The following is a 14065-nucleotide window of genomic DNA, read 5'->3' as shown; positions in this document are numbered from 1 at the left end:
GTAATCTTAGTTTGTTCTCTAATCAAACCCATTTCGTATCAACTTATCTGCAAATACAAGTATTTTCCTTCCCTCTATTGCCCGTGCGAATCTTTTGCAGCAGTTCCGCGTTCGCAGATCTCCCATGCGGGTGTTTTGACAGTTCCCACAGTGAAAATCGAACCGGGGATAATGTCTTTCCTTCTCCTGCTGCTCGTGCTGTCCATCAGCTCTTCCTTTGCCGAGGATCCGCCTGTGGTAGAGCTCTCCCTGGGACGTGTACAGGGCTCAACGATGCAGAGCTTCCAGGGGAAGACCATCTACGCCTTCCGTGGGATTCCCTATGCTCAGGCCCCAGTGGGGCAGCTGCGTTTTGCCCCTCCGCAGGCAGCCACTGCCTGGGGGCCGGAGGAGATCCTCAAGGCCACCTCCGATTCGCTGGTCTGCCCACAGTCTGGCATTTCGGTGCTGATGAGCGAAGACTGCCTCAAGGTGAATGTTTTCACGAGGAACCTGGAGCAGAAGCCTCTACTCCTCCCCGTCATCGTGTACATCCATGGAGGAGCGAATGTCCTGGGCAGCGGCCACAGTCTGTACGAGGCGGGGCCACAGTATCTGCTCGACCACGAGGTGCTCTTCGTGGCGTTCAACTATCGCCTGGGAGCGCTCGGCTTTCTCCGACCTCTGGGTAGCAGTGTGACGGGGAATTTCGGATTCCTCGATCAAGTGATGGCCCTGCAGTGGGTGCGGGATCACATCTCAGCCTTCGGCGGAGACCCAGATAATGTCACTCTAATCGGGATGAGTGCGGGCTCCATGGCTGTGAGCCTCCACCTGGTGTCGCCGCTCTCCCGTGGACTATTCCATCGAGCTATACTCATGAGTGGCTCCGCCACGAATCACTTTGCCATCGACAATGTCTACTGGACACAGAAATTGGCACGTGAAGTCGGCTGCCCCATGTTCGATGGCAACGATGTGGTGCAGTGTCTGCGGAATGTGGCCTGGACACGTATCGTGGAGGTGTGCAAAGCCTGGGAGTCCTATCAGTTCGTTAACATGAAATGGAACTACGAGATCGATGGCCACTTTCTGCCCCGGCATCCCACGGAGCTAATGGCAGAGGGAAACTTTAGCCAGGTGCCGCTGCTCGCGAGTTTTACGGCCAACGAATTGGATTACACGGCACATGGTAAGGGGATCCTTGAATTAAACGCTTACTGATGTTTCTCTTTAGTTCATCTGGAGAGCGAACCGCTGCTGCATGATCTTGGTTCGAATTTCGAGGAGTACGCACCCGAATTGTTCCTCTACAAGGAAAACTCTGAGAAATCCATTAGCCGCCGCCTCAAGGAGTTCTATTTGGGCAGCAATACCTCAGAGATTTCTGCGCACAACATTGAGCGATTCGGCAACATCTTCTCTGACACCATCATTGGCCATGGTGTGCATCGGTTGGTCCAGCTGGCCAGGCACTTCACACCCGTGTACTACATGCGAACGGATTACGTGGGAGAGCGCAGCCTCTGGGCCCCGACGGATGAGCAGGGCAAGCCCCTGGGCATGGGGCATGCGGATGATCTGCAGTATGTGATGCCCAGCCTCTGGTATGGCACTCAAATGGCTGGCAATCACACGGATATTTTCATGATGGAGCGCTTGACCAAGTGGTTTACGCATTTTGCCAAAACAGGGTATGAGATTATCATCTAAAAAGACTTAAAGCGTCTCCTTTATGTCTCTTTGTGTTGCAGAACCCCTCTAGCCACCACAGAGGAGGAGGAGCACGATTCTTGGCCGCCCTGCAATGCCACAGCTATGGCAATGCTCTACAATGGTGTGGTGCCAACGTTGGGTCCGCCTGCCTATGCCGAACGTTATGCCATCTGGGACGAGCTCTTTCCCACGCCCGCCCTGGGCGGAGGCGTGGCTCGAAGGCAGCAGCTAAACATCGTCGCCATTGTGGCCATTGCCTTGGCCACCAGTGTGGCCTCCAGGCTCTTTGGCTCTTTGCCTCTCGATGGAAATTAATGTAGCAATTAGGTGTGGAAAAAGCTTATCAATAGGCCGTTTAGATTACAACTAATGATGGTCTCTCGCTCTGGGGGGATGGGGGGATGGGGTTGGAGCGGAGCATTGCAACTATTTACTTTGATTAATTAATCAACAAAGGCGTGAGATTTTTCGTGTTTCCAGTTCCACGAATAGCCTCTGCCTTTGCCTCTGCCTCTGCCTCTGCCACTGCCTCTCCTTGGGGCAATTAGTCCACGCTGAGGCAGAGGCTGGGGCTGGGGCTGGGGAGGCAGCAGCTTAAATACACATTAATTTGTCTTTAAATGTTTCTGGCTTTTGGTGTTGGCTGGGGGGGAGCTTTGAATTAATGTAATTGTCAGCTTGGATGGGGACACACATCCTGCAGCCTCCTGCTCTACCCCCTCCCCCAGCCTGTGGCAGATTACACACACTCACATGGGAAAGACCCTGCTATTGACATTTACGATTTGCTCTTGCGTGAAACATCCCAAACAATGCGAAATGCGGCTACAAAAGGATTATCAGCCGCCACATCCCCATGCCCCATGCCAGTGCTTGCTGGTGGGGGGGAGGATGGATGGAGAGGGATGAGGGGCAGCTTCATGTGTGTCTGTGTCTCTGGTTTAAAGCTGAAGCTAAGTTGTACAGCAGAATGAATGTCAGAGAGACAGATACACAGACGGATAGACTCCACTCATTAGCAGGGCTTCCAGCTCTGGGTCAAGTCGCAAGGATAACCACAAAGGACACACCACACACAGGACACACACGCACACACACACTGCGCAGTGTAAAGGAAGTTTGGCCAAAGAAAATATGGAAAATTAACTTGTTAACTTGGAAGCAAACCCAGACAACGAGGGACCCACCAGGGAAAGGCAAACACTTAATGGGAAAATTCCCTTTTGGGATGCCACACACCAAAAAAAAAGGTGCACACAAGTCAAAACTTGACATAATGCATGACATGACATGACATGCCACATGACGTGGCACAAAGGGGCAGAACAATGTGAAAATGGGCAAAACATTTGCAAAATTTTAATTAAATTTCCATTCAAAATGTGCGCAAAATTGCATTCAAATCACACACGAAAGATCACATTGATCAGATTGAAGGAGTTCTCAGCTATTGAGAGAGGGTTAAAGGATAACTAACACCTTTTCACAGAGTGTGGCAGCAGCTGTAAATTCAGGGAAAAATAGTTGTAGGGGAAATGGATATGCACCGAACGCACAGATCCACAGATCGACAGACATCGAGTGGCTTTTGTGACTCAATTACAATAAGTCTATTAAACTTCTGCTGCTGCTGCTGCTGCTGCGTCTGTCTGTGGCTGTGGCTGTGTCTGCGGCTTGTCTAGACAGCAGAAACCCACAAAGGAGAGAGAGAACTCTGAGGATCACCACACACGGCACACACGCTGATCAGTCACAATGTCTCTCCCTCGCTCGCTCCTCTTCAGATCATCGTCTCTCTCTCTGCTGTCTAGCGCGTGCCCCTTTTGACTTTGGCTGTGTGCAGAGCAGAGCCGTCTAACAACACAGAAACTGCCTTCCATGCGATGATCATGGAGAGGATGATGGAGAGGCTCTGATGGTATGGTCGATGATGATGATGATGGTGATGCGAAGGTGTTCCAGCTGCCGATTTAGAGGCTGCGGCAGCGGCTGCGGCGTCTCGATTTCACTTTCGCTACGCTCCACCCCTGTGCCCCTTCATTTCGATGGAAAACCTGGGTTCTGTGAGTCCTTTGCTCTTTTTTTTTTGTGACGCATCATCATCGTAGTGCTCGTCCTTTTCTGCTGCGGGTTTTGATTACGCGTTTATTGAGTTCACAAAAGGAGTAAACATTTTGAAGTAGCGCCAAGGATTTCGTGAATGCTTTATAGGCTTGTCAGCAGTCCGAGCCCGTCTGATCCCCGTTCCCTTGTTCGTTCTGTCTGTTCTCATCTCCAGGGTATCCCCTGCCTGCTGCCTGTGTGTGTTTATGCGTTCTGTCAACATATCGGATTACGCCCCACCACGGCCCGACTGATGCGACCGATTCGAGGGTCTCATAATCGCTAATGACAATACAAATTGAGAGAGTGGCATGCCCCGTGTGCGTGGGGAGAGGGTGGAAGGCAGGACGCTTTGTTATGCGTAATTTCTGGGAAGTTAGACCCAGGGCCACTTTTGTCCAAGCAGCAGAAAATCCTCCGAAGAAAAGAGTATTTTTTTGGGCTTCAATTGAGTTTCGGATTGAGTTCCATTAAACGTTCGGTTCCCCAATCGATGATCGATGCGAGTTCGTGGAAGGCGAATCGAGTGGACAGAGATCGAGAGAGAGAGAGAGAGAGAGAGAGTTTCTCCATCTTGGAATCATATAAAACAACTTCATTAATTTTCCCATTCCCCAATTTGGTGGCGCCTCAATCTCCCTTGGATAGGCGTCAATCTCAGGGATACTTTTGTCCGTAATCAAATATTTAGACAAATGTAAATTGCTTTTGATTAATGATTGTCCCGCACTTGCCCCGTCTGAAGGCTCAGCAAACATCAAAGCGACTGGAAAAGGTCCTTCCTTTGCCTCTCCGCTCTCCGCCCTCCACTCTGTGCGTTTTTTATGGGTGAAAGTGTTCTCACATCAAACGGCCACAGAATTAATTGTTTTACCCCTCAGATTTTCCTCATTTTAGTTCTGAGTCGATAACACATTCGATAAGCAAATGAACATGCCACATACGAGAGGAATTGAATACTTTCCATTGTCTTTCTCTGGCTGTCTGTCGCAGGTCTGCTACTCCTCCAAAAAGGGTTCCAGTTCGAATTCGAGTTCTGTGTGTGTGGTCTTTTGTTGTCTTTGTACCCCTCTGTCTGTCGCTTTTGTTTGAAGAATTGAGCCAAAGATGGGGTCACAGGAGATGCTGCCACTGGTTACCCTGAATCCTACACATAATTATGCCCAAGAGACTACCCATTGGAATGCCAATAATCAACTCCGCCCACTCTCCATAGAGCAAAGGCATAGATTGGCATCTGTTTTTGCACCCAATTCGATTGATTCGATGGCCATAAAAAGCGCAGCCACCGCCGCCGCCCCCTGGCAACATCATTACAAGCGCGTTAAGTGCCACACAGACACACGAGTGCTCCGAGTGCCTCCGTGTCCTTTGCAAATATTTGTTTGCAGTTTTCCGATATGCGACTCCCCGACACTCCCAGGCACTGCCACTGTGTTGTTTCTGCTGTTGTCAAATGTGATTATTAATGTGCTTTAAATAATGAAAATGAAACAACAAACAACAGCCAGGCAGGGCACCCTCAAGCGGCAGTGGAAATCAAATCAGTTCACCCTCTGGGGTGAGGGCAGGACAAGCGTATGCTAGTTGTCACGAGAGGGTGTGATGTGATAGCCAGGATTCAGGCAGAGGACCGACCGAAGGACCAACTAATGAGTGTAAACAAACGCATGGAACTGTGTGGAAAAAATACAAGAGTACAGAGAGACTACAACAACAAACAAAAACTGCCACAAACTGTTTGATTTGTCGCTTAGGACTAATGAAACCAAACATTAGAGGAGAGATAGAACGAACCGCACCCCTCCCCTGCCTCTGCCTGTAAATTTAAGGAGCAGACACAGCCTCGAGGAGAGGCTTCAGGGGATGGACTGTTGCAAATTCTGGGTTCTGTGTGTGTTTTTTTACTCTGGGGATGATGATGATGATGGGTGCCTTACCGGGTGCCCTGTAAGTTGATTACGTGGTTGACGTTCGACACTGGAACTACGACAATATGAGGGCACAGAGAGTGCCACTGTGTGGCAGCTGTAATTTGGTATTTCGCGTGAACTGCAGCGTAACTCTTCACCTTCCTTGGGGTTCCACCTGGATCTACGTACGTGCTTGCACTGGCTAATGCTTTCTGCCCCCCACCCCCCTATTCTGGGGGCACACACCTGAGAGGAACTCAGACAGAGAGCTGAGTTAATGTAGCGCCACATACAACCCATGGTCAGTGGCAGGGGGCAGTGGCAGTGCCAATGGTCTTGGGCAAACAGCAACTGGAACAGTTCGGAGTTTCGGTGCTTCGTGGGAAACTCTCTCGAGTGGCATGCGGGTGTGTGTGCGGTTGTTTTTCCATCCTTCCTTCTTGCCTTGCCACTGCCACTCGTAGTGCCACAATTAATGAAATTGTACAAGGTATGCGCCTCTTGTGTGTGCCACAATTTCAGTGTTTGATTAATGGAGTCTCCCGCCAAAAGGGGAGCACAGCTCTCTGGGAATACGGAATGCTGCGAGTGGGCCCCAGGCTGCATAGGATGGATGGTTTGGGATGCACTTGTTCTAATGGATCCTCCCCAGACACTCAGGTAAAGGAGGATCCCCATTATTGAGCAATTAGTTGAGCGATCAACTAAACTGTTGACAGTCGAAAAAGCAACTCAGAGACTGATTGTACGACTGATCATTCATCAGTCGGACGAGTGCAACTTTCTTATGTATCTCGTGTATCTTGAAGCTAGAGAGCGATACATTTGGTCTCGTTTGTACCCACCAGTAGAATTTCGGACAGGAAATTAAACAAATAACTCGAGGGCTGAGGAATGCGAGGGCTTCTCGAACAAATCTCTGCTACTGCTGCAGAGTCTGAGCAGAGTTCATATCGAGAGTTGAATCTCTTAGGGTTTTTCCATTAGAGAACAGTCGCCTCCTGCAGGGAGGGGCGCCGCATGTCAGTCAGTTAGTCAATAACCGTGCAACACGATCCATCATCCATCCATGCAGACACCATCCAGCAAGTTGAAAGCTGCAGGAAAAAGCAAAAGGACCCAGGGGATAAAACTATTATTGAAACCCGATGCCGCGCGCGATGACAACAGACAGAAACACAGCTCCTGCTCCTCGTTGATGTTTGAGGCTGACAGACAGGACATCCCTACTACAGCCCAACTACAGCCCACTGCATGAGAGATGAGATGCCGCAGCTTGCGATCGACTCGTGGCACGCGACGAGGACCTGAGCAAAGCTGCCACTTGAAAAGGTTTTCCAATATGCAACGCCACAGGATCATGAAAATGATTAAAAATGTTATCATCCCTCTGTTACCTCTGTTTTCCCTCTGCCTACTCCTCTCTCCGCACTCCTCTGCTAATGGTTTTCTCGCCAGCTTATCAGCACATTTTCATATTCCATCTGATGGATCGCCCACGCGCGTCACGCAATTGTCTGTTAAATGCTTTTCAGTCTCTCACTCTCGTTCTCTCTCTATGCTAATTACTCGCTTGGCAGTGGCAGTTCAGAGGTCAGCAGTGGGTGATAATAGGGTATAGATCGTGGAGCCATGACATGCACCATAAACTGGGATAATGCCTCTCTCTCTCCCTTTTATGAGGGAATTTTCTATATTTCTGGGGCACATGCCTGGGGCCTGCTAGAGCTAGACTTCTCCACTGCCGGGAGTCCATCCTAACCCACTTCCCAGAACATTTTCGCGCACCCACACCCACACAGGTTCCTCCTGCTTTCTGCCCCTCTTTTCTGCTGAACTTCCACCCAATAAATAGCTGGCATTGCTGCGACCCAAGTGACTCATAAATTGTGATGTGTGCAATGCACATTATCCATCGCAAAACAGAAGAGTCTCAGAGTCTTGGAGTCTGTGTCCATCCTGTGTCTGTTTGTGCCTCCAGGCGATGGAGACACTATTTCTGCTGTGTTTTTGCTGTTGCAAGTGTTGCGGCTTGTCGTTGTTGTCGTTGTTGTTGTTATTTATGAGTTTTGTGATGTTTGTGCAAATTTTTCTATGTAAGAGCGACAAGCGCGCATTGGCGTAGAGATCTTTTGGCTTTGTTTTGCGACTGCAACTCTTGCCACAGAGTCTGCTCCGCAGTGGAACTGTGTCTTGGGGCCCCTTGAGGCTGCTTATCGCGCGTCAATTGCCAGACAACTTCATTGCTGCCACAGTTGGCTGCAGCAAAGCGAGGCAAAGAGATTCCTGCGCATTGATGTTGACAGCAGGAGTTCCAAGCACGCGTTGCAACCACAGAAGGAAGTGTCAGTTGCACCACAGACACAGCCACAGCCACAGACACAGAGCTTTGTGGTACGAATGGGAGGACTCCACAGAGTCGTAGCTGCAGATGGTCTGCCATTCTCGCGTTGCAATCTAATTACATTTTGTGGCCAAGAGAGCGAACTGGCAGTGAAATTTCCCAACTGCTTTTTGAGCGATTTCCATCAGTCAATAAAAACCATCCAAAAACCAAACAGCAAACACCAAATGCCAGCCAAGAGACAGCCACAGCCACACGCTGTTGTATGCCACAGACCAGTCTGCTCGGGTCTCACTCAGCATGAAATGCATCCAGGAACCTGGGGACTTGGGAGACTCCTCCACACTCCCATCTGATATCGAGGAGGCCCTGGGGGCATAGACGTCGCTCTGGGAGGATCGTCGCTCTCACAACTTTATTTGCGCAGCGCGATTCGCGGAAATGCAAATCGAAATCTACTGCCAGATGCGACTCGATGCTTGGCGACTCCGCTTGGCCTCTTGTCCAAATATTTCGCTGGAAATTGGAATGCCAATTCCAAAGTGAAACTCTCTCCCTCCTCCCTTCTCCCACCACTTTGCCCCCTGCTCTACTTTTGCATCCAACAAATTATGGCAACATGCAACACTCTGCGCAACATATGCTGCTCCCATTCGGATGCCTCCGCTGCTGACAAGCGAAAACAATTAAAAACTAAAGTGGAAACGATCAAAAAGAGCAACCCCGACATACATTCGGATCCATTTGGATCGCAGATAGCGGAGCGACCGCAGTCTGCCCTGCAACAATTTGCATAAATTAATATATTAAGCCAAGTTGCAACAACAGGCGGTGGCACTCTCTGGTGGCACACCCCCGCAGGATGCAATGATGCTATGGCGTGACTCATGGCATGGATTGCCTTCCTTCCTCCCAATTGGAAGGGATAGATTGATAGATGGATGGATGGATGGCAAAGCGTCATATGTTGCAAGTATGCTAATGAGCTGGCAGGACACGAGCCACGGGGTCGAATTGGAAGCCACTTTTGACATTGTCATGCTCTGGAGCGTAACCAAAACTCGAAAACTCGAAAACTCCGATAAGAAGAGTGGCAATAAAACTACAAAACAAAATAGTGGCAGCAACACACAGATGTGTTGTGTGCGGTGCGGCAACAATCATCATCACAGAGGTGGCATGTGCGGAGGTGGTCGCAGCACTGAGAGAAATTATCGTACTTTTCCTTTTTTTGTGGTAAAATAAATATGTACACAAATAAATAAAGGCAACGGAAAGATTGAAGCTCAGAGAAACTGGAGAGACAGAGTTGTAGATTAAGAGAATGTTAACATTGAGTTTGTGGAGAAAGATAATTCCGTGGCAAATACTACGGCTAGGCAGATTAATAGAGCCAGCTCCTTCTGCCTGTCTATGTCTGTAATAAATAGTTCCTTCCTTTCGGAAAGTATTTAAATAAAATGCTTCAAATTTTCTTTATTCATCGAATCATTATAGTTCGAAAAAAAAAGAGAATACATGTAGTGTGCATGATTGGCATGTTGTGTGTGTAATAAAGAGTGTCTTACTCTTCAAATAATTTAATTTCTTTAATTTTCTCTCTGAAATCTCTTACAAATTTTTCTCAGTGCATGCAAGAGCATTGGCACGCGATCAGCGACAACAAGCACCCATAATGCACGGCACGGCACGACACAACACGTACCACAACGACTCAGTCGCAGGGCTGTTATCGGTTGCCCCCTTCCAACTCGACGCGACTGTCGTATAATATATGCACCCACACAGACGATGACATCCACCCGTAAACAGAAACCCTAAAAACCCATCGAATTGGATGAAAACGCAACAATAAATATGCCAATTGGCTTCGTCACTTCGTCACTTCGTCACTTGGCAACGGCTGAATGGAAAAGAGGATCAACAACAAAACAATCATCGAGTAGAGATGTAGCCAAATGGCATTTATTTGCAAGTACAGTAGGTGGCAAAAGCTAGACATCCTTCGTTTGGCGACGCCAGTTCAAGGGAAAGAGACGCTTCCATATCTCATAACGTTCAGAATTGAGATTCTCGTGTAGGACGAGCTGATCGCCAATGTCCAGATAGTAGCGCTTCTTGAAGCTGAAGGGACGCCAGCGGATATCCCTCAGGGCAGAATCCGTAGGTTTATTGGGATCTCTGGAAGAGAATTCGTTAGAGCAAAGTTTGCAGGATCGAAAGTACTGGTTACCCCTTGTAGGCAAAGGCTGAGAACATCCTGACCATTATGTCCACCATGCGGAACTCGTCATCATCCTCCGTGAACATGCGGCTGATCGATGGCTCCACAAACAGATACATGAGATCGTCGTGGTGCACCACCCCGTAGGGTGCATCCTCTGGATAGTAAATGTGACTCCTGCCTCCCTGATAGGCGAATCGATAGTAGTAGACCTTCGTGGATCTCGCAGCTAGATGCACAAAGCGATGAATCCCAAATCCCGTGAGCGCATCCGAGTAGAGGGAGGAGAGTGCTGCCAGCGAGCGATTGGCATCTATGGGCTCCTGATGGAAGTAATGCTCTCGCAGCTCCTGGCTGATGTTACCAGCCCGAGGATTGCTCTCATTAAACAGAAAGAAAATGGGAGCCAAGGTCTCGAAATTGGCATTAAGAGTGCTCAGCAGTGAAGGACTTTGAAGGATTGCTACGTGAAGGAAGAAGCTCTAGAGTCCAGGAGGATCTATGAAGTATTTTTTAGAGACACTCACACAAAGCGGGACCCACAAACTCATCCTTGGTCATGCCTGTTATGACGGGCACCTTCATGAAGTCATCGTTCTGGTAGCTCTGCACAGGACTCTCCACGAGGAAACGCTCCTGCCCAAAGTCCGGCTCGACCACAGGTTTCCATAGAATCAGTGGATTATTTCGCCCAAAGTCAAACATTCGCGGCAGGCTGTTCGCGAACTCCAGATAGTGTTTCTGTATGGGGAATACAGGATGCAGGATACAGGGTACAGGGGAATACTTCAATCCTTACCCCTCTCATGCAGTCAATCATCTCTGTGGTGTTGTCCGTGTGGCAGTTGAGGAGCGTCGCCTGCCGCATGGCCACCTCCAATTGGTGCTCTGGCAGCGTCCACTGGCCCGTGGCGGCGCCACTCATCACGATCGCGCGATGGAAGAGGCCTCGCGACATGGGGGAGACCATGTGCAGGGTGACAGCCATGGCACCGGCACCGTAGCCCAAGAGTGTGACTACATTGGGATCACCGCCGAAACGGGAGATGTGCAGCTTGATCCAACGCAGCAGCTGCACTTGGTCCTTGAGGCCCATGTTCCCAGGCGCCTCCTTGGTGCCGGTGGCCAGGAATCCCAGCGATCCCAGGCGATAGTTGAATGTGACGAGGACGAGATTGCGGTCCATGAAGTACTGGGGACCCGCAAAGTTCTTGCTCTGCCCCGAGAGGGAGTAGAAGCCGCCGGGATGGATGAAGACGATCACTGGACGCCGCACATTTGGCTGCGATTCATTGGGCAACTCCTTGGTGTAGACATTCAGCCGAAGGCAGTCCTCGCTCACATCCTCGCTGACGAGTCCCGGCTGCGGGCACTTGGGGCCATCGAAGGTAGCATCAAAGACATCGTACCACTGCTCCACGGGCTCGGGGGCTCTGAAGCGAAGTCGTTCCACGGGCGCCTTGGCATAGGGTATGCCCCGAAAGGCAAAGAAGTTGCGACCCGACTGGGAGGGCAGAATGGTGCCTCTGATCTTGCCCAGTGCCGTGGTGATGACCAGATCGGAGAGTTCCTTGTTGTATCCAATGGAATCGGTGGCGTCTGGCGGCTCTTCCTCCTCGGGATTAAGGGAATGGCCAGCTCCCAGCAGCAGGAGCAGCAGCAGGATAAATCCACAGAGACGCCACATTCTGACTGAAGGCTGGAGCCGTGAATCCCTCGCTTTTATAGCAAGGAGTCGCCCCACACTGAAGTGGAGTCCAGTCCAGCGAAACACTGGGGATTATGTCACCATAAAGTGCTCCGAATTGATGCGATTCTGCCTGTGGAGTGACACTGGGCGTTTGGCTTCCATGTTCTTTGCGCTGTTCCCTGGGAGAACATCTCTTCCCATATCCAATTGCATTCAGCATTTGCAGCAATCCATAAATAACACGCGGGGCAGCAGGAGTCTCTGCCTTCCACTTCCCACACACACCCAGCCACAATCGCAAAGGGGCATGCCACAGTGCTGCGCCTACGCGGCAGAAACTCAGAGTTCGAGTCCGAGGCAGATTCTTGCTCCAGTTTTGTGTGTGTTTTGCCCAAACGTGAGAACTTGTTTGCGTGCTTGCGGCTTATTAGAGATTAGGTGTGCTGCTTTCCTCCCTCCCTCTTAACCTTTTGTGACCTTCCCATCAAACACTAAACACCAGAGATACAGATACAGATACAGATACAGATACAAAGACACACAAAGAAGATCCTTAAATGCCCGCTAATAGCGTTTAATGGCGAGCACAAAAGGTGCGCAAGTCATAAACTTTCGAGGCGAGGACACCACCAGCACACACCACACACCCCTCCATTACACTCTACTGAAACCCACGAGACAGAGATCACCACAGAGAGAGCGAAAGGGATCCCTTGAGAGCCCGATGAAGTGTGTTAAGTGTTCCTCCATTGTGTGTGTGTGTGTGTAATTCCTTCTCCTTCCTCTTCATTTGTTTCCTTTCTTCCGCTCTGTACTGTTCCTTTTCCTTTTACTTCCTTTCCCTTTTTATTCCTGCCTTTCCTTACCCTGCGAGTTCCGTGTGAGAGCTGCAGACAAAGGCGTGCTAATTGGATTTATATTGGTCGATTCTCGTCTCCTCTACAGCCAAAAGGGTCTCGTCTCTGGCTTCTGCTTCCACGCCGGTGTGAAAACGTTTTGTTTTCCAAAGTAATCCCATAAATAAACTCAGATATTCCCTCAGTTGGGTAGCCATAAATTGAATGATTTAAATTGTAGCCCATAACTTCTATTGCGATAGAGATGGTACTCGTATTTATAGGGGAATTCAGTCGTTGGATAACTTTCTAGCTGCTGTAGGGGTTCTTCTTTAGCAGTTCCAGTCGTAGTTGCAGCTGAAGAGCTTCCTCTGTGGCCAGCCAGGGGACATATTCTAGATTCTGTCTCTATTTGGTAATTCTGTGGTCGTCGTCGTCTATCCTTCCATTACCAGGCAATTGTAGCATCAACGTGAGGCACAGGCCCGGCAGGTGGCAGACGCCTTCGAGTGACTTCGAGAGACACTAATGACACGACGACTATCTCTTGCCATGCGCCACAGGATATGTGTCTGTGTCTGTGTCTGTGACTCTGTCTCTGTCTGGGCGAATCTTGTCGCTGGCAAGGTGTGAGATGTGGTGTACGCTACAGGGAGGTGTGAAGTGTGTGTTTCTGTCTGATTTGCCCTCGGGGCGACGTCCAAGTGAGTTGCGTTCTTGAGACCCCGTGGAGATTTTGTGGCATTTTCCTTATAAAAGTGTTTTTTTGGCATTTAATTTTCACTCACGATTTAATTAGTTGGCAAAATGTTGACATATTGGTAACCCCAATGCCTTAAGAGTGCCGTTTGTGTGGTCTTCCAGTATCGATCCTTGGAAAACACTGATAGCAATCGAAATGGAAAAGAAAAGAAAAAACGGATGGCAATCTGTAGAGGTGGATCCTTCGATCCACATTTTGCACGACTGTCATAGGAACATAATTTATTTACCGAAAATTAGCATCGAATGCGCTGAATCCCTCCCTCAGCATAAATGTCCTTTGACTAATGAAATGTTTACGCTGCTCAAAGCGGACCACCCGTTCCCCTGTTCCCCCCCTGATGGCATTTTTCGAGTGGTGGCCAGTGACGAGGTCGTTCTGGGCCAAATGATTTGAGTAATTTATGGCCCAAGGCCCACAAAATCGTGGTGGCTGCACACATCATCTACCCCTCCATGTCCCTCCCTCCCTCTCTCGTCGTTTTGTTGTTTACCTTT

At 49.5% G+C, this 14065-nt stretch overlaps 2 protein-coding genes across 2 annotated transcripts; one reads left to right on the top strand and one right to left on the bottom strand.

Moving 5' to 3' along the window:
• The first annotated feature begins 90 nt into the window (after nucleotides 1-90).
• On the top strand, nucleotides 91-2316 carry LOC117588007 (esterase E4). Its single transcript, XM_034279031.1, has 3 exons — nucleotides 91-1171; nucleotides 1217-1673; nucleotides 1734-2316. The coding sequence occupies exons 1-3, from the start codon at nucleotides 172-174 to the stop codon at nucleotides 2008-2010; spliced, it is 1734 nt and encodes a 577-aa protein (XP_034134922.1). The 5' UTR covers nucleotides 91-171; the 3' UTR covers nucleotides 2011-2316.
• A 7682-nt stretch (nucleotides 2317-9998) lies between these two features.
• LOC117587622 (esterase E4) lies at nucleotides 9999-11981 on the bottom strand. Its single transcript, XM_034278480.1, has 4 exons — nucleotides 11079-11981; nucleotides 10807-11020; nucleotides 10289-10742; nucleotides 9999-10236 (listed from the first exon to the last, which is right to left on the bottom strand). The coding sequence occupies exons 1-4, from the start codon at nucleotides 11964-11966 to the stop codon at nucleotides 10050-10052; spliced, it is 1743 nt and encodes a 580-aa protein (XP_034134371.1). The 5' UTR covers nucleotides 11967-11981; the 3' UTR covers nucleotides 9999-10049.
• Nucleotides 11982-14065: the final 2084 nt, after the last annotated feature.

Source organism: Drosophila guanche, unplaced genomic scaffold, assembly GCF_900245975.1.
Source record: "Drosophila guanche unplaced genomic scaffold, DGUA_6, whole genome shotgun sequence".
NCBI classification, from domain to species: domain Eukaryota; kingdom Metazoa; phylum Arthropoda; class Insecta; order Diptera; family Drosophilidae; genus Drosophila; species Drosophila guanche.
Note: the sequence above shows the minus strand (reverse complement) of the source record. Positions and strands in the feature narration are given on the sequence as shown.